The sequence below is a fragment of the Orbicella franksi genome, chromosome 3 (assembly GCF_964199315.1).
Source record: "Orbicella franksi chromosome 3, jaOrbFran1.1, whole genome shotgun sequence".
In the NCBI taxonomy this organism is placed as follows: Eukaryota; Metazoa; Cnidaria; class Anthozoa; order Scleractinia; family Merulinidae; genus Orbicella; species Orbicella franksi.
The window spans coordinates 34,893,842-34,916,826 of NC_138147.1; the positions used below are offsets into that span (position 1 = coordinate 34,893,842).

Consider the following 22,985-nt stretch of genomic DNA (forward strand, 5'->3'; position numbering starts at 1 on the left):
AAAACTTTATCTAAAAGCTCTAGTTGGGAAAAAGTTCCCCAGCTTATACAGGCTCTCAGTCAAGATCTCAAACGTTTAGATGAATGGTCGACACGAAACAGAATGTTTATAAACTCAGAATAAACCAAGCCCATGTTGGTAAAGGGGAACCGTTTGCAGAACCGTGTCGCCTCTACCTCAATAGAAGTCAACTTAAATGCAAGTCATATTGAACATGTTACTGATTTCAAACTTCGCCGTGTAACATTAAATCAGGACTTCTCATTTAGTTTTCAGGTTGAAGAGTTATGCAAAAAGTTGGCGAAACGTATCGGACTCCTCCGTCACATCATAATATAATAAAATGAATTTTTTTTTCAAGTTTAATTAGTCTTGTTATACCCCGGAATACCGTACTTAGCATTTCTGCGAGCCCGCTCTACTACATGTATTACCTGGACTGGGACAACTTGTGATATACCAATAAGCCCTTATTATAAAATGTATAAAAGATGTACGCTACGAGCTGCGCAAACGCAGCAGTTTTGGGTACTCTCTGTTACGGTTTAGTTTCACTTTATCTCTATTCACTAAGCAGGAGCTTTATACGTTCCAAAGAAAAAAGCTGGAACCAGAATACTTCTGCGAGGTGCGATTTCTAATAAAGGTAGAAGAAACAGAGCACTAAAATTACTACCTTTCAATACGTTTATATTATCAAACTTACAGTCATATGATCAACTTTGACGGCGGCAATTTATTCAACTGTTGAATGTTCAAATACGTTTAGCCACACTAAGCCTTTATAAATTCACTGCCCGAAGGGAAACTCTCAGATCACTTTAATATCCACATTTAAGCCTTTTGATGTTTTTCATTATATACATTACACAACCTTAGCTCGACATTTGAATCAACGAAGCGACAGATCTGCGACACGACTCTGGAAGACCAGAGCAATTGACCCCGCTGGCAACTAAGCAATTCTCAGTAGAAATCACGATATTAACGCTGTGATAAAAAGGCGACAAATTGGCGATACGGTGCAAAATTCTGGCAATGTCAGTCTTGCAAGAGTTTTTTTGTGAAATGGTCTTCACATTCTTCAGCCAAACCTTGCCGAGTTTCACAGCGTATCGGGGACAAAATTATCTTCATTAAGTTCTTTTCAATAATGGAAAATATCATTACCAGAATGGACACCTGTGAAAAAAGAGTAAAGTAAAAAAATCTGATATTTGTAAGTAGATCTTCAGCGAGAACTATTGAGAGAAAGCTAAACAAACGCCTTACCATCCAATGTAGCACTGGCAAAGATTTTCCTCCAGTTGAGTTACTTCTGAATAAATCAAGGAGAGCAGAACTAAACAAATAAATAAATAGATACCCGTAGAAATTAAAGTGGATGTTAGGACAAGGTTTCAAAGTGTTGTGTTGACAACAAATGTATTTTCAAAAGCTGTACCAAGCGATCTTTTTGTGATCTTTTAAAGATTTCGACCTTGCATCATGATATCAAGCGATCCTTAACGTAACGAATTACTTAAAATTACTGACGGCTAGAGAACAGGTTGGCTAAGTTTGTTTGCTTATATGTAGAATAGAAATTGACAAACCTATGGTTGGCGGAAATGACAAAAAAATCACTTTTTGATTATTTTTAAAATTAAATGTCGATAGACTTTTTTCGCTTGGGTGGTTTGTTTTCCCATTACAGACCAAGTGATATTCTCTAGAGAATTGTTCATTTATCCATCTAAAAGTTATTTATCCATACGCACACGACTATTTGAAAATTTGAAAGGAAGAATTCTCAAGAGTATCATCACATGGTCTGAAATGGGGCAACAAACCGCGTAATCGAAAAAGGTGTATTATTCATGCCCCCGTGGATTAATTCTCAGAATCAGGTTAAAAACATTCTGCGCAATTGTTTTCAGTATGAATAGGCATAAGCTCAAAACAATCCAATCGCAAGTTATTGTTTTCAATCATAGTGTGTTTTCCTTTTGGCGCCTCATTAACTCATGTTGTTCACAAAGCCCAGTTAAACAACATTTGCGCATGCCTATTGACATCAGTTATTAAACCAAGTGACAGCGTTGAAAATCCGCTAAACTCAGCAATGCGTCCGCCGAGACTTGCATCAATTTCAAACGTCAGTTTCTTTAATTCCTGCCATCAACTTGCGTCGTAAACTAACATGCCAAACAAATGTTAATCAGAATAAATTTTCGCAAATGGATAACACCGGATTTTGACAGCTTGTAATAAAGTAATAATAAAATAACATAGCTTGAACTAATAACATATGAATCGCACGAAATGACGGATTTCTTATTTTACGGCTGCGGCAGGTTCTCAAAAACGTTCAAGTCTACCGTTGAAATTCAAAGAAATTTAAATATTGAAATTAAAAAGGGAAGCCCTCATTTCGAAAAACTCCAAGGACACATTTTCAGAATCCCCAGGTAAGGATCGGAAATGGCAACTAACAATTTGCCGGATATCCCACAGTTCTGTCCATCATATCACATTTGCTGAATTTTAGCAGCTGCTACTGATATTTATTTTAGGGTTATTGTTTTCTAAAAGTTCCTTGTTTGAAACTTTTTCATATTTCGATAAAAAACAAACTCTTTGCCCGGCGATTTGGACTAGAGTGGCAGCATCTTGTATCAGATCCACTCGATTGACTTGTTTATTGCTTCTGGTAAGTAAGGAAACATTGCTGTTTCATGCATAAAGTATTGCGGTAATTTAGGTACGTTCCGCTTGTTTCATGTGCTTGCTACTATTAATGCACTGTAACACTGAGCAATTCTCCTCAAACCGGAGGCTAGTGCTAATTTTCACAGCAAATAATTGCGGCAACGCTTCAACAAGGTTTTATAAGCTGGGCTGTTACATTACGCAAGGCCTCGCGCAACTTATCTCACAACCGCGCTACGTGTGTATTTTTTTACCGTGTTCATTTAGTGCTAATGCTTTAATTACAGCTTTTACCCCTTACTTTAGTGTTTGGCCGACTCATGAAATCTTAACCTGCCTGCAGACGTTTGTTTACGACATAAACACATTTCTTACCACCCTTAACGCTCTCGTCTTAAACTTTGGTTAGCTCAATAGGTGATTTCTCGGTACATTTCGTTTTGATTGTCAGATATTCAACAGTTTCTATCGCTTGACCTGCGAACCTGCAGAACATTTGCTGCAAAATGTGAAACTATCCGAACTTTGGTGCAGTTGCTATATGGCAAATTTCAGGTGGGTTTTTTTCCTTTCTTTTTTATGGTTGCCGCAGTAAATTAAGCATGGCAAGTTTCCTGAGACTTGGCAAGCTAGATTACCACTTTATTTTTATTTCTATCGCTTAGCAAGCACACTACAAACACTGTTACGATAGCTGCCAATAAGGACACATGGCTATGGTGGTTTTAAGATAAGTGACAATCTTGTGGTCATATTACAGTTATCATTTTGGACAGAATCTCTTGTTTTGAGAAGATTTTTTCCGTCAGTAACACAGACATAGTCGGAAAAAAAAATTAGTTTCACAGCAAGGAGTGGAACATATTAGACCTTCTGTTACAAGTCCAGATGCTTTAATATCCTGCTCGATGTTTGACATGAAAGCCAATCAAGTTAATTAAACCGATGAATTACGAGACCAAAACCAAAAAAATAACGAAGCGGACTTAATGAATAAGGATATATGTGTACATAAAAATACCTAGCTCGACATGTTGAAGACTGCCGCCGATCCTCATATGCCCCAAGCATTTGCCGAGCTTTGGTTTTGTTTGTTTTTTCTTCTTTTCGATTAAACGAATGTTGACATTTCAATATATTTCCTTGAGAACGGATAAGCGAGATCTTTGCTCTTATCTTAATTTACTCATCACTTTCCTCACCAAAGTAACAAGTTCTGTGAATCGTAAACTAATAGATCAACTGCAGGTTTAACCTGCAGCTGCACTTTTCCGCATACTCAAATTAAAACTGTGTGTTAAGCACCGAATTTTGCGACCGTAGCTCAAAGTCTTCTCCACAAAGTGGTCCTCGTTGTTAAGCGGCTGGTTAGAAATGGCGGGTAATTGAGAGCCCATGTCTATTTTAAGCTAGCTCCTATAGTTTATGATAATAATCCTATCGAAGAAACGTTATAGAATGGTCCTGATGAAATAAGAAACAAAATACAATTAAAAATTTATAATAACACTGTATGACAAAACAAAAAATTGCTTATGTTTTTGGATTTCAACTTTTACTGGCCACGCACAATTGTTTGTTTTCTTCTGATAAGCTGTGCCGTAAATTACCAACATAATCTGCATTAACACGAGTAGTGCATTAATGTTTAATGTTGTTTGTTTTATTTTGCTAAAGCTTGAAATGGAAATCAAAACTGAGGTAGTTTACAGCTTGGCATACCTATGGAATTCATTTTCAACAAGTTTCTAGGCATTCATTACCTAAATGTTGGTTTCAGTCGTGTATGCTGAAAATTCTTCTTCTTCTTGAATTTCTTCCACGACAGCCGTAGGTAAAAAAAGTCTCTCGCGCAGTTTTCATTGTCGCACATTTTTTGCAGCCGTTACAGAATTAAAGCTCAAAATATTTTACTAACGAAGTTGGAGAGTGTATGTCACTTCTTCACTGTTTTTTTTTTCCTTAATCCTAAAAAGTGATATCCTTGCTAAGCTACTAAAACCCCTTCTAATATGCCCATTGTGGGTCGCGTTTCTTGATTTTCCGTGGTAATAATGTAATACACAAATTTTCATGTTAAATTGTTCGTTAACTGTAAAAAAATTATTTAAGCCAGGAAAGCCTTGCAAACAATGAGCTATAGATGTAAACAAATTACAGGCGGCTTGCGACTCACGTCTCTGAAATGAAAGAAAAACTTCCTGTCACAAGCAAGATTTGAACATACTAGTTGGGCGTGATATCCACTACACCATCAGGGCAACCACGATATGTGGCAACTGACTGTAGTGAGTAGATCGAGCGCCACCAACCCAAGGGAAATTTTTCTTTCGAGACATCTGTGTGTTTCATGACTAAATCCCCAAATCCGGTTGGATGACAATAGAGAAATTACAGTTTAAGCCAGGAAAGCCTTGCAGACAATGATAGATGTAAACAAATTAATTCCCAAGACTTTCCTGGCTTAAATAATTTATCTATTGTCATCAACCCGGATTCGGACATTTACGGCATGAAACACACAGATGTCTCGAAAGAACAATGTCCCTTGGGTTGGCCGCGCTCGATCTACTCACTACAGTAAGTTGCCACGTAACCAGCGTGGTTACCCCGATAGTAGGGACCTTACGCATAAACGACGACGGCAGGGACGACGCCTAGTAAAAAATGACTGTGTTTCTATTTAACTTTGGAATTTCGCATTTACCTAGATCTATTCGCTGTGTTTGTCGGGATTAAAACTTGCCCCTCTGAATATGCTACGAATGCGTTCAGTTCCAAATAGAAATACGAAAAGGTAGCCGTAGTGGGTCCCGTTGTAACAGAACTTAAAAATTGGTCATTTTACTTACGTTGTTGATTTGTAAAGGACGGCAAAGAAATGTACCAAGAATTATAACGCACGTGCACAGCCACTGTTCTGCTCATTAACCCTTTTGTTTGGCCACGTTCTCGTTGCCGTTGCCGCCGTGTTTTGAGTAAGATTCCTAGTGTGGTGGATATCACGCAAGTTCAAATCCTGCTAGGGACAGGAAGTTTTTTTCTTTCATTTCAGAGACGTGTGTCGTAAGACGCCTGTAATTTGTTGACATCTATATGTCATTGTTCGTTAAGATAATATTATTCAATTTTGGAATATTAGCTCCGTTAACTTTCATTAAGATGATTGTCTAGGATAATAGGATCCCTGATATCGATTTTACAAAGTATAGTAAACGTGCTATTTAGCTCGAAACCCTGTCACAAGCTACATGGTATCGGCCAATACCAAACTACTTTCAAAACATCCTTAACTAGTCAAGCGTACAAACTACCTTCCTGCTCTTAAACGATCAATACGATTAATATTACCACCCAAGGACGGTTTAGCGAATTTGAGAGCCTGAAACGCCGGTTGCCCGAAAAGGAAAGCGTTAAAATACCTTCTGCTTCTAATTAATCATCTACATACCTGTCAGATATTTGTTTTCCACTGACTAATTTTCAGATTCAGTGAGAAGGCAATCAGATATGTCCCGTCCTACGCAATTGCTTTTAATATTAATCAATGGGACATAATTGTGAATAACTAGGGTCGAGTTTTAAAACAGTTTTCAGCCGTAATTTCCTTCTGTTTATTGAATTACAGCATATATATTAATCCTGACCTTAAAACCAAAACAATGTCAGTTTTCAGCGACTATTCAACTTCATGTTTATTCATACAGATCTCAGTTAAACGAAATGTGCATAATATCTAGCAAATTTGTCAAGCAGTTTTTCAATAAAGTGACAATGAAAGGTCAATACTTCGTGTCCCTTATGCATCCTCCCCAGTTTTTTTTTGTTGTTGTTGTCAAATTAAACGTCTGCATGCTTGTTAACTTCCTCTTGAAATTACACAGTAAAAATTCGACCTCAGACATAAATGAACCAGGACTTTCAGAAATTGAATTTTTTTAATCATTTGTCCGGAATAAAACCATACAGCAACGTAAAAGGTTGAATTAAAACAGTGTCGACAATGGAAATCATTATAATTTGCAGCTGCGGCTACTTTTGAAAATTTATCTAGCCTATCAAATAAAGAAATTTAAATATTGAAATTAAATGGAAAGCTTAAATAACGACAAATGCAAGTTTCAGAATACCCGTTTTAAGACCGGGCAAATAATAAGGCTGAAAGCAGTTGCAGGTCTCACATTGTCTAGTCGTTTCCTATGACGTTTTTTTGTGTACTCGCTTCTTAGAGCTTTTCACATTAAAATCATTTTCCTCAATTTTAAGTACGTGGGTAACATCCAATATCATCTCGAGATAAAGCCACGCATCCGAGAGGAACATTGCCGTTTCACCATTTCGACAATTTGGTAAGTTATTATTTTGATATTTCTATATATTTGACCGTTATTTTACCTAGCAACCTTTTTTCACTTCGTACCACATAATTACTTTGACGACAAAAAAATATTGCCTATAGGTGTTGCAACAGACAAAATTTCTTGAAATTACTTATCTCACGAGACATGTTTCACGGATCAGAAACATTTATTGCAATTCTCTGAATTTCTTCGAATTGTCATCGCATGTGTTTTGTGCTCTGTCAATGCATGTCATTATTTTCTTTGCTGTCAAAGCAAATGCTGAGTTTAGAGAAAACATGAATGCCAAAATGAAGCAAGCGATCACATGCTTGTTACTTGGTCGGAGTGACAACAGTGTTTCGTCATATCTTCCTCTCAAATGTTATTTTTAGTCACCAGTCTTCATCAGTTGATGGTTATCTGCCAAGTTTTCAAACAGAGCATTATATATTGCTAATTTGGAACAAAATAAACCAGCCGAGTTAGGTTTTGGACCGACAAGTTTTCTTCGCTTGTTAAATGTCACAGCGAACATGACGCCGATTTGCATTCTCAATCATGAGCCCTCTCGTTGAAACGCTACTTATACGTGAGACTTTTCTTTTTCCAAGAAGGAAGGTCTTAAAATAAAGGGAAAAAATGCTGTCAGATCACAGGCAAGTTATTGCCTCACGAATTGAAAACACATGCCACATGCTTGGCACAAAAAGCAAAAGTAGTCGATAACAAGTGATGATTTTCAGCAAACAACTTGACGTGTCCAACATATCATGTCAAAACGGACCGGTTTACTGAGGATTTCATGAAGAAACCAGCTGCATCAGCTCGAGACTACTGCCTTTTTTCATTTTTATTCCTTAAAATGTTGAATTAGGGTGGATGTGGATCAAAAATATCATTTAAATTTGAGTTTATCATGGACTGCTGTGATTCAATTGGCAGGTGTCATGATCACATCTTTATTGCAGAAAACATAAAATTACTCGCAGGAAGGTGCTATTTAAAATGAAAGACAAACAAAATGCAATCAAACCCAAAAACCAAGGTAAACATTTTATATAAAAAAACAAAATATTTTCTTCCTGGGACATCAGCAGATAAGCTATGTCGTATTTCTTTAACCTGCGCCCACATAATGTTTCGATCAATTCTAAGTCTCACCACCTCACTCACTGGATATTTCTTGAGCAGTTTTAAAACGTCTTTTGATCATTTGACAGTTTAGGTTTTTGACTTTACTAAGGTATGGGGAACCACATAAAGTAAACTAAGAAACAATCATAAAATGCTAAGACAGGCACTATTAAATTTAGAAAGTTTGCCATTGGGTAATATGCTCTTCTCGCTACAGCTAGCTGTGAAAGAAGCAAAAAGCAGAGGTCTTACAAACACTAAAGCGATTAAACTCAAAAGTCCCGTTTAACGCGCAAAACACGATTAACTTCTTGTTAAGTAGAAATGTGAAATAATAAACCATATGTGCAATTTCCTACTTAGAACTGTACGACGTTTTCCGATTAATTACTGGTTTTATAACTAACGAGGGTTTACGAAGCTTCTAAAATAATAACACGTGTACCAATAAAATTACAATCACGAGCCTAACTATTCACGACAGATATTTATCTTTTAAATTCCTTTGAACTTCTACTGACATACTTCTGTCAAAATTAAAACAGTTGCTCGAAGTGTCATCCTGTGCCGAAAAACTCATCATAATGGCACTGAATATGGTTACGTAATTGTCTCTCTTACACTCATCTTTTTGAAACACTAATCTTTATCCGCTCTCCAGTTCCCTTTAAGTTTTAATGGCGGCCTCAGTTTAATTATCATTAAATGCGTAAAGCAATAATAATTAAACAGATAGCGTTGGTTTGGTTTGGTGGCCAGCTCTGTGTTTTTTAAGGAGTTATGTTTCTGGGCAAAACATGACATGAAATACTGGCTTTCAATTCAATTTATATCGCATTTAACAATATACATGGAGTAGAATTCACAGAGATAGAACGGTTGTAACAATTAATAAAGATTGTAGCCTAAATTTTGAACTTTAGTTTCAATTCAAAGAGTTCCGTTTGAGCATCAAATTGCACCTTGAAGGTATAAACACACAAAATAATAAAACAATAATAATAATAATGATAATGATAATGATAATGATACCTTGATGGTATAAACACACAAAATAATAATAATAATAACAATAATAATAATAATGATGATAATAATAATGATAATGATAATGATATAGATAATGATAATGATAATGATAATTGATCCCATAAATGATCGATGTCTTGTTTGTCGGTCTTTTGAACGGTCAGTAACAAAACTTTTTGCAGCTGATAGAAAGGAAGGAAAGAGTAGAAGAGAGAAGAGAAAGAGCATTAAAAATAAAAAAAGGAAATTGCAGGTCTCCCATTGTCCAGTCGTTTCCTATGACGTTTATTTCTGTACTCACTTCTTAGGAAGTAAAGAGTAGAAGATAGCGAGAAAAGAAAGAGCATCAAAAAAAAGGAAATTGCAGGTCTCACATTGTCCAACATATTATGTCAAAACGGACCGGTATACTGAGGATTTCAAGAAGTACCAGTGCCTTTTTTTCATTTTTATTCCTTAAAATGCTGGATTAGGGTGGATGTGGACCAAAGAAATCATTTAAATTTGGGCTTCTCATGCACTGCTGTGATTCAATTGGCAGGTGTCATGATCACATCTTTATGGTAAAAACATAAAATTACTGGCAGGAAGGTGCTATTTAAAATGAAAGACAACGGTCAGTACCAAAACTTTTGCGGCTGATAAAAAGGAAGTAAACAATAGAAAATAGCGAGAAAAGAAAGAGAGAAAAAGTAAAGGAAAAGGAAGCAGGACAAAAATTACAACGCATCAGCAAAAATAAAACAAAAAACAAACAAAAAACAAACAAACAAACAAACAAACAAAAACCTCAGAGAGCTACTGGAAAAACAAATGTTCAATTTCTATTTACAATGCTTAAAAAGTTGAAAATTAAGAAAACAGAAGCACCGAACGTTTTCGACACCAGGTCATCTTCAGGGTAAGAAAAAACCACCCGCTAATTGTGTATTTAATATATCCGTTACGTAATTCCCGATGGGAACAGTTTCGCATGGTTTCCATTGTTGGATCATTAGGCCTTCGATGATTCTACGCTTTGTATTGGATTGAGCCGTGCAAAGTATGCGCCAGCTAAAAGAATGCGAACGATTCACACGTAGATGGCGGGTGGGCTCAGAGCCGCTGCAACTGTTAGTTTCTTCATCAAGTCGCACCTGCACATTTCTCATGGTCTCACCAAGGTAGCTGTCATATCAATAAAATACACAACAAGAGGCCTTACATTCACAAACTGAAAAATATAAGTGGTTTCGACTTAATTCTTTTTTCGTGAACTGCATCTAATGCGAATGATATCGATTTGAACTGACCTAGCGAATAGGATCACGGACGAAAGCCCTCTCACCATCGCAAAAGAGTATTTTGCACTAAAAACAATCTTTCCTGTCCTAGAAATCACCAAGTTGTCGAGCGGCTTAGACTCATTTCATTCGAATTTTCAAGTAATATAAAAAGCAAAACCTTTATGACATGTTAGTGTATACCAAAGACTACGATTCTTCGGCTGATTATCGAATTTTAAAATCTTTTGAAAACCGTCGACAAAGTCATGGGTTTAACCACAGGACACGCAGCATCGGAAATGTAGGAATAAGACCAATACAAGAATACCTGTTTCTGTTTATAGAAAAACGAAGATGGTCGCCCTAAAATCGGGATGAAATTTTCAGAAACGTGATTCACCTTTACAAGCGGCCATTTGATTGGTTGTTTATAGTAGCCCCGATCTGATTGGTGTGACATAAATACATCTCTCAATCACTCACTCACTCACTCACTCACTCATCCACTGATTCGCTCATAACATACCCCAGACCCATTGACTAAGAGGTATTTTTTTTACAAAACAATAATAATAATGATGATAATAATAATAATAATAATAATAATTTGTAAGAAGACACAGTTAAACTGCAGCTCCAGCAGTTTCATTCGCTAGATATCTTTTCAAGGAAATGGAAGTAAAGAATTTGCAATTAAGCTATAAAAGGCAATCAAGATGAGAAACTCTCAGTCCAGCTAATTTTAAAAATCATTAATAATAAGGGTCTACGCTTAACTGATGTTGTACTGGATCGAGTTCAATAAGGCAATACACAATTAAGACCTCAAAAAATTATATACGGAAACATTAGAAGCAAATTAATCCTGGGAAATACTAACTGATGTGACTTGTTTGCGTAAGGAAATTCAATAAGCTTAAGTCTAATTGGGTCGGGGTTTTAAAATGCTAAATAGATGTACTTATGAAGTGACCTCTGAAGACTCTAAACTTCACCCAAAACCGAAAGTGATATTCAAATTATTGTACATGGCTTTCGGCAGTTGACAATCGATCATTTACACAATTCATCAAAGTTTGCAGTTGTCCTACTGATTGTCAACCGATGATTCAGTTTAGGTAATGATTCGTTTATTGATCTGCTGTCCTTGAGAATCAGTCTCCAAACATGGGCATTCTAGAAGCTTTAGATCTTTGCAACAGTGTAAAATTGACGGTTATCGTAAACTTTTAGCAATTAATAGGGAATTCCTTAAAGAATTCTGAAGCATCAACATCTGGAGAGAAGTCTCTTTAAATGTTGAACGAGATAAAATAAGTACAATTCTTTGACCTGGACAGGATCGTAACCAAGGATGATAAACCTCATACCCCATGTTTTTAGGTCAAACATTCGTACGTGACATGGTGAGGTGTGAATTAGAACAACTTTTCGAACGACCATGCAATATTATACGATTTTCTGTTTAAATAAAGTTTGAAAAATACAATTTTATTTGCTTTGCTTATTTCTCAGGGCATGTGACTAATATTGACAGCCTTCAGTCATGTCTGCTGACGTTGCCGTAACGACAATACTCACCACCCTCATTGTTGCGGACATCATTGGTAATTGCCTCGTTATCTTTGTCATAAGCAGAAATCGAGATATGAGGTATGCTGATTTTATTCCTAATGGTGGTATTTCTGATTTCTAACGAGCCGTAAATGTTCTAACTGATAGAATCTTATCCGTTTTACTGTACGGCTGGTTTTCGTCTAGCATCCGCTCTTGTTTTTTTAGATTTTCATTATGATGCATTCATCCAGGTCACTCGCTTTGCATTTCATAAGATAGTGAAATACAATGATTATATGCTCGACTAATTTGCAGACGTTCAATCAGTACGAGTTGATAATAGCAATAAGGACTGATAGGCGAGCAAAAAAACATTACTGAAGACCGGTAACAGCTCAGTGTTTCTTTGCATCATCTCAGAATGGTCCGCCATGTCGTTGGCGGGTGACTTCGTCATATCCCACTTCAAAAGGGAAAGACTGTGTACAATTCAAAGCGGCGATCTACACTTGAGCATGCATCCTAGTTGTAGACTTGCTTACTTCACTTACTTCTATTGAAATAAGTTCGATATCTATTTCACAGGAGTCCCATCAATTATCTACTTGTGAACCTAGCCATATCAGATATCACGTTCGCGGCGTTTGTAGCTCCAAATCACATTTTGAAGAAAACTTTCACTCACCCAGACGGGGCCATTGGCTCTGGGTTATGCATGATTCTGACAGGGGGAAATGTGGCGTGGGTGGGAGCAGCTTCCTCATCTGTCACTCTGGTAGCTATTGCTGTTGAACGCTATTACACTGTAATGTGTCCTCTTGGTAGCAGAGGAAAACTTAACAAGCGAAAAGTCAAGGTAAGTAAATAACAATGTATTAAATAAATGAAAACTTTAGATTATGTACTTGTAACGGCACCATGCTTTTTGGCTTACTATACAATTGATCAGTAGAGGTTAGTCACAAAGAACGAGAAGTGCGCAGACTCATGGTTGTAACTCACTCACATTTCCTCGTACTAGGGCAATAGAACTACCAAACGTGTACTATCACTACCACACTAGCTCTATCACCTGGGAGGTACTCCCAGAAAAATTTGGTGGGGGTGTACGGCCCGCTTCTCAAAACCCTTACCCTATACTAGTTATGACCTAAATCTGTGATTTTCCCTACTCTATTTATGACCTGACCAATAATTTGATACCCTATTTATGGCCATTGCGGCTGGCACAGTTGCTCTAAGTACAATTTATTAAGGGCTTTCATTGATGGTGTTATCGATAATGATGAAAAAGTAGCTTCTTCTAACAAACATACTTAATTCAAGACCAAAGTGGAAAATCCATACCATGTTTCTGACCAAAATGGCTAAAATCGATACCTTATTTATGACCAAAACGGCCGAAAAACCATACCCTTTGGGGACGCACATACCTATATAACCCTTTTTAGGAAGTACCCCCCCCCCCCGGCTCTATCACGACAATTTCTTCGATGCTACTGCGTCAACTATTGGAAATACTGATGTTATTGCTACTGCTGCTACTGCCTCTAATTCGTCTATAACTACAACTACTAACAATGACGATGATGATCTTTGCGGCAATGTATAGAGGTGCTGGTCAACTTGTGAAGCTATTATGTTTCATTGTCTACTCCATTTATCACTGATTTAACATTTCCATCGCAGTAAATAAACTGATACAAAACTCGTCAATTTCAGGTGATTATTCCTGGTTGTTGGATCTTTGCTGTCGCTTTAAACATGCCACTGATTCTGGTTACAATATTTGATGAAACAACCGGCGACTGCAAGTGGAACTGGCCTAAAAGCTGGATGGGCGCGGCCAATGAGACCACTTGGCTTGTATTATTGGCCATTATTCCATTGATAGTGATGACGGGCTTATACTCCAGAGTCGTTTACACGCTGTGGTTTAAGCGTAATGATGGTCAGGAACTCGCGTTTCGGCAAAAGGTGAGACTTATCAAGAATTCGGTAGGAAATAGCGAATTTTTATCACGACCTTATCTGTTTGTATGTGTGACAGTGAGAGAGTCAAATCAACATGTTCGTAATCAGCCGGTGTAATTTTTCGTCGGCAAGATTACAATTTAAGCATAAGCAGCCTGCTTATGGACCACCATAAACATTTTATATTTGCCATGTACATGACAAGAGTGATTGTAGAGTTTGCATCAAATAATATAATGTTTGATTTTTAGAGATGCGATGCCAGTGTTCGTTTGTTGAAGTTTGTCTGTCCGAATCGTTATGTTAATTGCTCGTTTTACAAGGCCTTTTCTTCGTTGTTTTTTCAGGGAGTTTTGAGAGTGCGGAAGCGAGTCACCTTGAGTGTGATCACTGTCAGTGCCATCTTTGGAGTCTGTTGGATTACTGGTTTATTAATTTATATCTTAAGCTACTATGACATCTACATGTTTGGTCCTGCCTCCTACGCCATTTCCGACACCATGTTCATGTTCAATTCTGCCATCAACCCTTTTGTATATTCTCTGTTGAATGAACGGTTCAAGGGGAAACTAAAGGGAATGTTCTGTTACAAGTGCGCAGGCAGAGTACAACCCTCGAGCGAGCCCTACAGCGTGCAACTTGCCAACAGCACGTCTCGCGTGACTAACACAGCAGGCGCCTGCTTGGACTGACACCAAGAGCACATGTTCTCAAGGAATATTTTCACATAACAGCTTGAGGACTGTGGCGACCATAGTGCTTCAATAAACAGTCAGCTTTTTTTCTTGATATAAAATGATAATTGATAATTATATAATAAGTGCGGCAATTTAGTTGGGGGAACAAGCACGCGGAAAGTTTGTTGTTCAATCAATTAACAACAGGAACAGTTGACGTTGGAAAGTTGACATCAAGGTGGAATAAGTTGCTTAGTAACAAGACGAAAGCAGACTCAGTGAACTGGAACTTGTTCCTTCAACTAAATACGAGAATTGAACACTGTCAACGGGACAATAAGGTCTGGACTGCTGAATCCTTCCCGGAGGCAAAGTACCTTTGACATACTATTTAACTTTTATGTATCTCAGTAACTATACTCCGAATGAAGATTGTATTCTTCCAGCTCTAGACTGCAAAACGGTCGTATTTTTTGCGAACGCGGGCGACGGTCAATATTCGACAGGTCTACAACAAGTTTATTCCTGGTAATTATCCCTTAAAAGTATAATCCATTTCATTTTTTATATGCATGACAATGTTGACTGATTAACAGACAGAGACGTTAACTTATTCTTGTCAGTTCAACTTTCACAGCTGGGGGAGGGGGGTGGGGGGTTTCAAAGCCGATTTATTCTGTGATGCTGAAGTTTAAGCAATCGTTCATCTCTCTCAAAAATTATTACAGCGCACGGTAAATAAGTTGTAAATAAATTGTCTCACCAGCCACCTGATATAAATGTTATCCATCAATTAATTTAACGTTTCATACGCTGTAGACACACTTCTGCGAGGTACCATTTCTAATAAGGGTAGAAGAAACAGAGCACGGAAATTACTACTTTTACATACGTTTATTGATTTTTTATACATATATATTATCAAATTTACATATGATCAACTTTGATGACGACAGTTCATTCAACTGTTGAATGTTGAAATCCAGTTTCTGTTTTAGCCACACTTAGACCTTCAGATCATTGTCCTAAGCGAAACCCTCAGATCGCTGTAATACCCACATATACCCCTTCTGATACATAGGTAAAGCACAAGTTTAGCTCGACCTTTGAATAAAAAAAGAAACAGATCTCGATTTGCGACATGATTCCGGGAGACCAGAGTCGTTGAGCGTGCTGGCAAATAAGCAATTCTCAGTTTAAATTCTCGCAATGTCAGCCTTGCAAGGGTTTCTCGTGAAAAGGTCTTCACGTTCTCCAGTTAAACCTTGCCGAGTTTCACAGCGTATCGAGGGCAAAATCCTCTTCATGAAGTGCCTCTCAGTAACGGAAGGTATCATTACCAGAATGGACACCTGTGAAAAGAAGCAAAGTAAAAAATATCAGATATACATGTAATGATCTTCAGCGAGAACTATTGTGAGAAAACTCAAACAAACGTCTTACCATCCAATGTAGCACTGGCAAAGATTCTCATGTGAGGTGGCTTGTTTGATCAGCAGATCCACTTGTGTTGTTACATCAAGATTGTTATGACTGGTGAAGTCACGACCTATAAAATGTACAGGAATCAGTGTTCGGTTTAACATTTAGCTTAATTCAAACAATACTGTGGATTATCCACACAGACAAGGCTAGATCTCAACGGGTCAGCCAACTTTGTAGAACGCATTGAATCATAATAAGCAGGTCCCTTAGATTTGCCAAGTATCAACAACTGTTGTTAAACGACTGCCTAGCGGTGCACGGCATGATATTCTATCAATCTTATCCGCGTTCTTGTTTATCACGAGTTACTTGAAGACGGTAAAATCGCCTGCCATCGGATAGTTTTACCTTACTCCTTGTTGCTATAGCATGACTTAACAGTATACCTGTTAATTTGTCTCTCACGCGGTTTACTATGGCGACAGCTTTCTTGTTAAGCGCCTCAGGTTTGGGGCCGCTTTCATCTTCTACAGGGAAAGAACAATATCTAGTTATTTTAACCCTGATTTTGAGACGCTTCAAAACATAACTAGCTCTCAGGAAAGCGGAGGACTAATAGCAATTACAGTATGGTCGACAAAAACATTTTTAAAACTGCTGTCCCATAATGGCATTCATGTAAAGACTGGTTTACACATTTTCCCCGCCCATTTAGAACAGCAGAACTGGCGCAATGTTTTCAGCTTTAGAAATGTGCAGAACTGTACAGAACAAAACGTTTGTTATTTTTTGCTCTTATCTTTCTGCGCGCTGGTACACGAGACGATGTTGTGCGATTGCCAAATCAGATGAAACAAAGAGCGGGCTGCCACTAAATGTGGGTGTGCTTTTTATAACTCAAAATCGATTTCACAATAAGATCGTCATTAGACTGGGCTACCTTGTGAGTTCAGTTTGTTCTTACCATAAGATGGCATGTGTTCTGTCGACTGCTTCTTTGTTGGCCTTTCGGGATTGACATCTACACCTTCCAAAAGATCTGGTAACAATTAAAAATGCATAATAAATTACTAATCATTAAATAAATGATTTAATTTATTTATTTAGTTATTTAGTTATCTATAGTCAAACGAATAAACACACAAACATATTAATAAAGTAACAGCCCCCAGCCAGTCAGACTGACAGTCAGACAAACGGACACATAGCTTGTGAGAGGTGCTCGTCACTATATCTTACACGTAACATCTTTCCACACATGGAACTTTGGAATTTAGGAAGGTGCGCTGACAACATTCCGGACGACGATTAATGTGATGAATATCAAAGAACAACTTACCCTCCCCTCCCTCAGACATCGTATCCGATCGGCCCTTGGAGTGCTTGATTTTCGGTGTAGCTGTGAAAACAAACACAAAAAAACAGAGGTGAGTTTGTGTCTTTTGCTGCTCTCTGTCTCAGCTTGCATAAATTTCATTTTAATATTAGATGTACTTATTGCATGTTATTGTGAATTAATGTATGTCTTGAACGAACCTCGAAAGTGAACACATTTCTTTCTCCATACATACAAGAAAATACACTTTTAACGTTTTGCCTCATTTTGCTTGGTCGAGTCACGCTTTCTCTCAATTATTCATTCAGGTCACTAGTTCTTTCGTTTGGCTCGTTGAGGTCACGCTTTCTTAGTCAGATCTCACTTTCAACTTTCACAGTACCCAACCATAATAATATGGATAAGACTCCCCTACGCTGTTAAGTAAATCATTTATATGAAAACGTTGATCCCACTTTATTGAACTTACAATCCATAAGTCTCCAGTTGAGCAAAGGATCATAAACAAACGCTTCAAGAACAGCCATCACACTGTCTTTGTGAGCCCGCAAAACTCGCATCACGCTCTCGCATGTCATGCGGTAATTTCCATCAATGCCAGTCACCTTACAAGTAAACCAGAAAACACGCTATCTATAAACATGGCTAAGAAGTAAACCAGAAAACACGCTATTTGTACACATGCCTCAGACATATTAAATTAAGTCAAGCATATTCTTCAGTTTTAAAGTTTTTTCGGGGAATCTAAAATTTGGATACCAAGTTAGTTAATATGTGACGAACAACACGATTTTCTAGCTCATATTCAGCACCTGTACCCAAACCAAACACCAGTGTCAGTCTTGATTTTGTAAAAGGTTCTTTCAAGTGTCACTAGCTGTACCTCCATTGCGTTAGTCAACATTCTTGTGAGTCGAAATGGAATTTTCTCTGGAAACTTCTCTCTGGTCATCGCAACCTACAGAGCGAAACAAAATACCGGAAAGCATGTTCATGATTGTGAAACCGTTCATGTTGAAAGCCAGGTAAATTGACAGTACACACGTAAAATTCAAGAAAGCCTTGGTGATACATACCTCAAAACAGTCTCCAAAGTCAATATGAAGGATTTTTCCACTTAAGCGATCCAGCATCAAGTTAGATGGATGTCTAAGACAGAGAAACGGATGTTATTGAGCACACAGAAAACAAGGTAGCCAGGAAGACAAAAAACTGTCCACATTCAAAACAAACATAGTAAATTGCTATTTGCTTTGTTGTGGTAGGCATGTGCATCCTCTGTCAGTGTAATTGTAAGACTAGACATTTGTGTAAGTAGAAATTCTTATAAAAGCAATATCATTACAACACGCGTTATCAGTGCTGTGGTTACATGTAACAGCAACAAACACTACTTAGTATTAGTATTGTATATAATTATGTTGTATGTGGTGTGAATAAAAATTATATCTTGTGAAGTGTATCTATGAAGTGTATCTTTTGTTGTGCAGTTATGTCGGATATAGCGAAGCCATTCCAAACTAAAGAAATGAACTGGGGAACTGCCGAGAGTGTCTCACCTGTCTCCCAGGCCCAGCACATATCCCACCATGGACATAACAGCAAGAGATCGAGTGTAGTTAGTTCGACGATCAAACCACACCTACAAACAATGGTAAAGCGTATTTAAAGGCACAAGCTCCTGGGGCCGTGTATATGAGACACATCTGAACAAGAATGCTAAGAATTCCAGGAAGCTGATCAGTTTTCTCTACTTACAAAATAGACAAGTGGAAGTCGGGACACTGAATAGAAATCAGGCAACATGGCCCTTCAATTGACAAAGAAGCATATATTGCGCAGAATATAACTTTATGAGAATACGACGCCGCACAATTTCAGTTAAATGTCATTTCCACTGGGTGCCTAGCTGAGTTTTTAGTGTTTATAGTATACATATAAATACATGATTAGGCATATTTCATGCTATAGATATTAAACTTATTGCTCTTGTGACAAATGTAATTTATTTCTTATTTCTTATTTGTTCTAGTTGCATACACGTTCGTATTTTGATCGGACTTACTTAGCTCTTAGGCGCAACGTGTGTCGATGAAGTGTTGTTGTAGCGTTGAATTTCTGAATTATTCACAGTCGAGGCTGTAGTATTGTTTTAGTGTTACTCCCAACAGTTATCCGTGAATTGTTGGAGTACACCTCAGGTTATCAATTTTACATCTGCTTACCTCTGAACTTGGACTCTTGAGCCATAGTAGTTTAGCGAGGTCATCTCCATTAGTGTTGGACAGCGCATGCTCAAACACCTCCACTTTCTGCATTAAAGTCAAATGGTCATAGTCTGGAGCCATCTGATTGGTTAGAAAATAACAACATCAACAGTAAGACACAATAGACCAAGTAATCTCCAGTCATCATACATACGCTACCATTACTATTCAGTTGCTATTACTATACGAGCCCTAAACATGATTATCGAGTTTTCTACTTAAAGGAGTTTGTGAAAGATAGTGTAATCACCGTCTTTTCCAGCCTTCTAAACTTCTATTGTACTGAGAGGAAAAGGTTCCATCCTCTCACTTTGTCCAAATGTTATTCCCTTTTCCTGATACGTGTGAGCCTACATGTATGCCGCTCATTCCTGTCTGATATTCCTCCCCAAACCCCTTACGTGGCTTACGATGGAAGCAGTATTACGTGCCAAAATTATACCAGTGAATAATCATATAAAATTGCTCTTTACGTTTGGATCTAAGAGTCACAGAAAACAGGAAGAATTTTCCTCCCGTAACAAACTTACTCTTAGCATGATGCGATGTTCGATGTTGAGTAGAATCTTTTTCTTCTCTCTGTAGTCCCGGATGAGAGCATGTAATGTGTCGGAATGAGGAACCCAGCCCAGCAGACCTGAGTTTGTTGACAGTGGGATAACTGCGTAACGCTGAATTCTGAAAATAGCAACCAAAACAACACATTACTGCAATCACAATGTTTAGACGTAAAACAAAAGGACGGTCTCGGATGCGTTCTTCTCTCATCACGTTAGCATTAGCACAAACCCGAAAATGTAAATATGAGCCAGAACAGGGAGCCCATACTCAGGACTTCTCGTGTTTTCTGGTGTAGCTTTCAGCTTACACTGGGCTCAATGACTGATCAAACAGCGGAACACAGACAAAATAAATTGAGAGAGATTCATACCCCAGATGTCTTTTAGAAGTTTCTTGATCTCCAGCTAACAGTGTATTCACCAAACCAAACAGCTGCATAACTCGCTCATCCTGGCGTAGATCTTCATGACCTTTCAGCAGGAACATAAACTCCGAACCATTGCTCCCTGCAAGATCAGTTCACTAGCCTCGGTTAAAAGGCTTTAATCTGCGAGAAGGCTGCCCTCTTTGAGTCTACCGCGACCATTAACGTTTCAAGTAACGAGACATGAACGCTAGCCCACCGACTAAAAGGCTTTACCACAGGGGAAGTAATTAGAAAGTTATCACTCAATATACAATTAGTATCAGACTCCACAGTAGATTTGGATGGCAACTACAACGAGGTGACACTGTACACAGAAACTTCAATGCCGACATACTGACCAGTAATAAAGAGTTTTCCGGGTCACACTCACCAGTAATACAGAGTTTTCTAGGTCTCTGTTTGGATGTAATGACGTTAAGTGAAGCATGTACATGTCTTATGTGGATCACTGGTTTGTGAGGTTCGTATGTTCCAGGTACAGCAAGCTCTAAGTCACGACACATCAATAACTTGGGCGAAACATACTGAAGCTCCAGAGACGTCAACTGAAATCACAAATATACGCATTGTACTGGATTCAAGTTTAAGTGAATTTGAATAAAACAGTGATTGCCTTCTTGACTACAAAGTTTTAGCCGTACCTGTGGGAGTTGTTTGGAGATTCGCCTGAAAACCAAGTAGTACAAGTCCCAGGCCTGTGTCAGATCTTTGACATTTCCTGATCGTTGATACTTTCTGCACCATTCCTGGGCTTCCATCAGATCGCGACCATAAGCCTGACAGAAAACAACAAAATTACATCATCACTAAAAATCCGATGAAGAAGTTTACAATCGACTGACATTACATCGAGTTGCACTTCAAACTGACGGACGGACGGACGGACGGACGGACGGACGAACAAATGGGAAGGCAGTGAACGAAACCAACTCAAACAGTAACTTTTCAGAAGACTATATATTTTAGTGATATCACATTTGGTTCCTTAGCTGTACCTGGTTAAACGAAGTCTCTTTAAGGGTCTGTGGTCCTCTCTCCATCATCTGATGCAGCGGTTCTAACGCACCAAACATTCCTTTGACGTTGCCTTCGCTGAAGTAAAGTCTTGAAGCTTCTTCAAGTCCTTCATGCCACAACTCGTGCCACAAGATGGCGACTCGGATGAGTTCATCACTGACCTAAAAACAAACCTTTTTATAGTGTTGTAGACCATTCACCTTGGTTTTGCAAACATTATCTGATAAAACATAGAGATTTATTATCTGTACAGCGGGAAGAAAACACTCGACTGTGAGAACTCATCCTAAGATTTGACGCCCTAAACAGTCTTAAGAAAGAATTTTATTTTGCAGAACCCACAACGAGAAACTTTTCCGGCTTAAGGGGAAGCTGGCATACAGATCGGCTAATATTGTCTCCCCAAGTAAAAATCAGGAAATGTGTTGTAAGGTGGTCAGGCAGAGTACATACCATGACTGCCTGCTGTACGAGCTGTTGACTGTGTTCACCCATGTTCTTTAGGATCTGATTAGCTGCATTACGGCGAGCACTACTGGCTGATTTTGAGGCCACAGTCAGTGGATAGATCAAGGCCTAGACAGATAAAAACAAACAAACAAACAAACAAACAAACATTTAATTTGCAAGGACTGGTATAGCCATACAAAAACATGCAGGGTTTTCTCAACTAGTTACAGAGAGGGTAATGCTGTTACAGAAAGGCACAAGGAGCGATAGCCCACTAGTTCATGTATGTACACCAAATATCTGTTGCTTATTGCCTTAGTGTATGATGCGTGACGTTTGTAGAGTTGCTATTGGTGACAAGCTACAGCGGAATGCAGTTACCTGTGGATGATGTTTGCCGATATCTGTTAGGAGCTGATGAATAAGCCGTCCGACAAGTTGACGAGGAGTGTCAATCCTGGCGATAAGTTGCGGGATAACCTAAACCAGTAAAAAAAAAAACCAACATGTAACAACTTTAAACAGCATCTATATACAGCGCTTACATACAGGGCACTTGTTACCGACCGAAACAGATTTTCCCAATTGGCAAAAGAAGTTTATCTTAAACTGTACTATTACAACATAAAATGATTATTTTTAATATTCAGTACCTGCAGCCATGTGTCAATCTGAATTGTTTTGATTCCTTCAACAAGAGCTTCATAGACTTCGGGCCAATGACCATAATCAAACCACAGCGTTAACAGTCTAACGAAGCAAAGATACGAAGAACTAAACTTCAGAGTTGTGCTCTTTTAGGACACACTTCACGTACATTGTTGAGGACATT

The 22,985-nt window shown here is 38.1% G+C and overlaps 2 protein-coding genes and 1 long non-coding RNA gene across 3 annotated transcripts in view; 2 read left to right on the top strand and 1 right to left on the bottom strand.

Moving 5' to 3' along the window:
* The first annotated feature begins 1,545 nt into the window (after positions 1–1,545).
* LOC145482294 (uncharacterized) lies at positions 1,546–3,667 on the top strand. Its single transcript, XR_014048752.1, has 2 exons — positions 1,546–2,692; positions 3,143–3,667. It is a non-coding gene; the product is annotated as an uncharacterized LOC145482294 (long non-coding RNA).
* Positions 3,668–9,992: 6,325 nt separating this feature from the next.
* On the top strand, positions 9,993–15,097 carry LOC145482296 (pyroglutamylated RF-amide peptide receptor-like). Its single transcript, XM_081460954.1, has 4 exons — positions 9,993–12,115; positions 12,605–12,875; positions 13,742–13,996; positions 14,341–15,097. The coding sequence occupies exons 1-4, from the start codon at positions 12,009–12,011 to the stop codon at positions 14,683–14,685; spliced, it is 978 nt and encodes a 325-aa protein (XP_081317080.1). The 5' UTR covers positions 9,993–12,008; the 3' UTR covers positions 14,686–15,097.
* Positions 15,098–15,113: 16 nt separating this feature from the next.
* LOC145482295 (serine/threonine-protein kinase mTOR-like) overlaps positions 15,114–22,985 on the bottom strand; it is a 28,705-nt gene continuing 20,833 nt past the window's right edge. Inside the window, exons 47-64 of the mRNA XM_081460953.1 lie at positions 22,807–22,903; positions 22,535–22,633; positions 22,157–22,279; positions 21,682–21,864; positions 21,328–21,462; positions 21,057–21,231; positions 20,630–20,765; positions 20,229–20,376; positions 19,657–19,779; positions 18,991–19,073; positions 18,508–18,580; positions 18,315–18,389; positions 17,901–18,036; positions 17,435–17,494; positions 17,060–17,134; positions 16,542–16,622; positions 16,114–16,219; positions 15,114–16,022 (exon numbers count right to left, since the gene is read on the bottom strand). Of these exons, the coding sequence (XP_081317079.1) occupies positions 16,007–16,022; positions 16,114–16,219; positions 16,542–16,622; positions 17,060–17,134; positions 17,435–17,494; positions 17,901–18,036; positions 18,315–18,389; positions 18,508–18,580; positions 18,991–19,073; positions 19,657–19,779; positions 20,229–20,376; positions 20,630–20,765; positions 21,057–21,231; positions 21,328–21,462; positions 21,682–21,864; positions 22,157–22,279; positions 22,535–22,633; positions 22,807–22,903 (1,924 nt within the window). The 3' untranslated portion in view covers positions 15,114–16,006. The remainder of the gene's footprint in view (positions 16,023–16,113; positions 16,220–16,541; positions 16,623–17,059; positions 17,135–17,434; positions 17,495–17,900; positions 18,037–18,314; positions 18,390–18,507; positions 18,581–18,990; positions 19,074–19,656; positions 19,780–20,228; positions 20,377–20,629; positions 20,766–21,056; positions 21,232–21,327; positions 21,463–21,681; positions 21,865–22,156; positions 22,280–22,534; positions 22,634–22,806; positions 22,904–22,985) is intronic.

What these genes read in the sequence shown, in the direction of transcription:
- LOC145482296 (XM_081460954.1), top strand. Translation starts at nt 12,009, where the DNA reads ATGTCTGCTGACGTTGCCGTAACGACAATACTCACCACCCTCATTGTT. An exon ending in AGCAGAAATCGAGATATGAG is followed by an intron (nt 12,116 to 12,604) that starts GTATGCTGATTT and finishes TCTATTTCACAG; the next exon opens with GAGTCCCATCAATTATCTAC. An exon ending in TTAACAAGCGAAAAGTCAAG is followed by an intron (nt 12,876 to 13,741) that starts GTAAGTAAATAA and finishes CGTCAATTTCAG; the next exon opens with GTGATTATTCCTGGTTGTTG.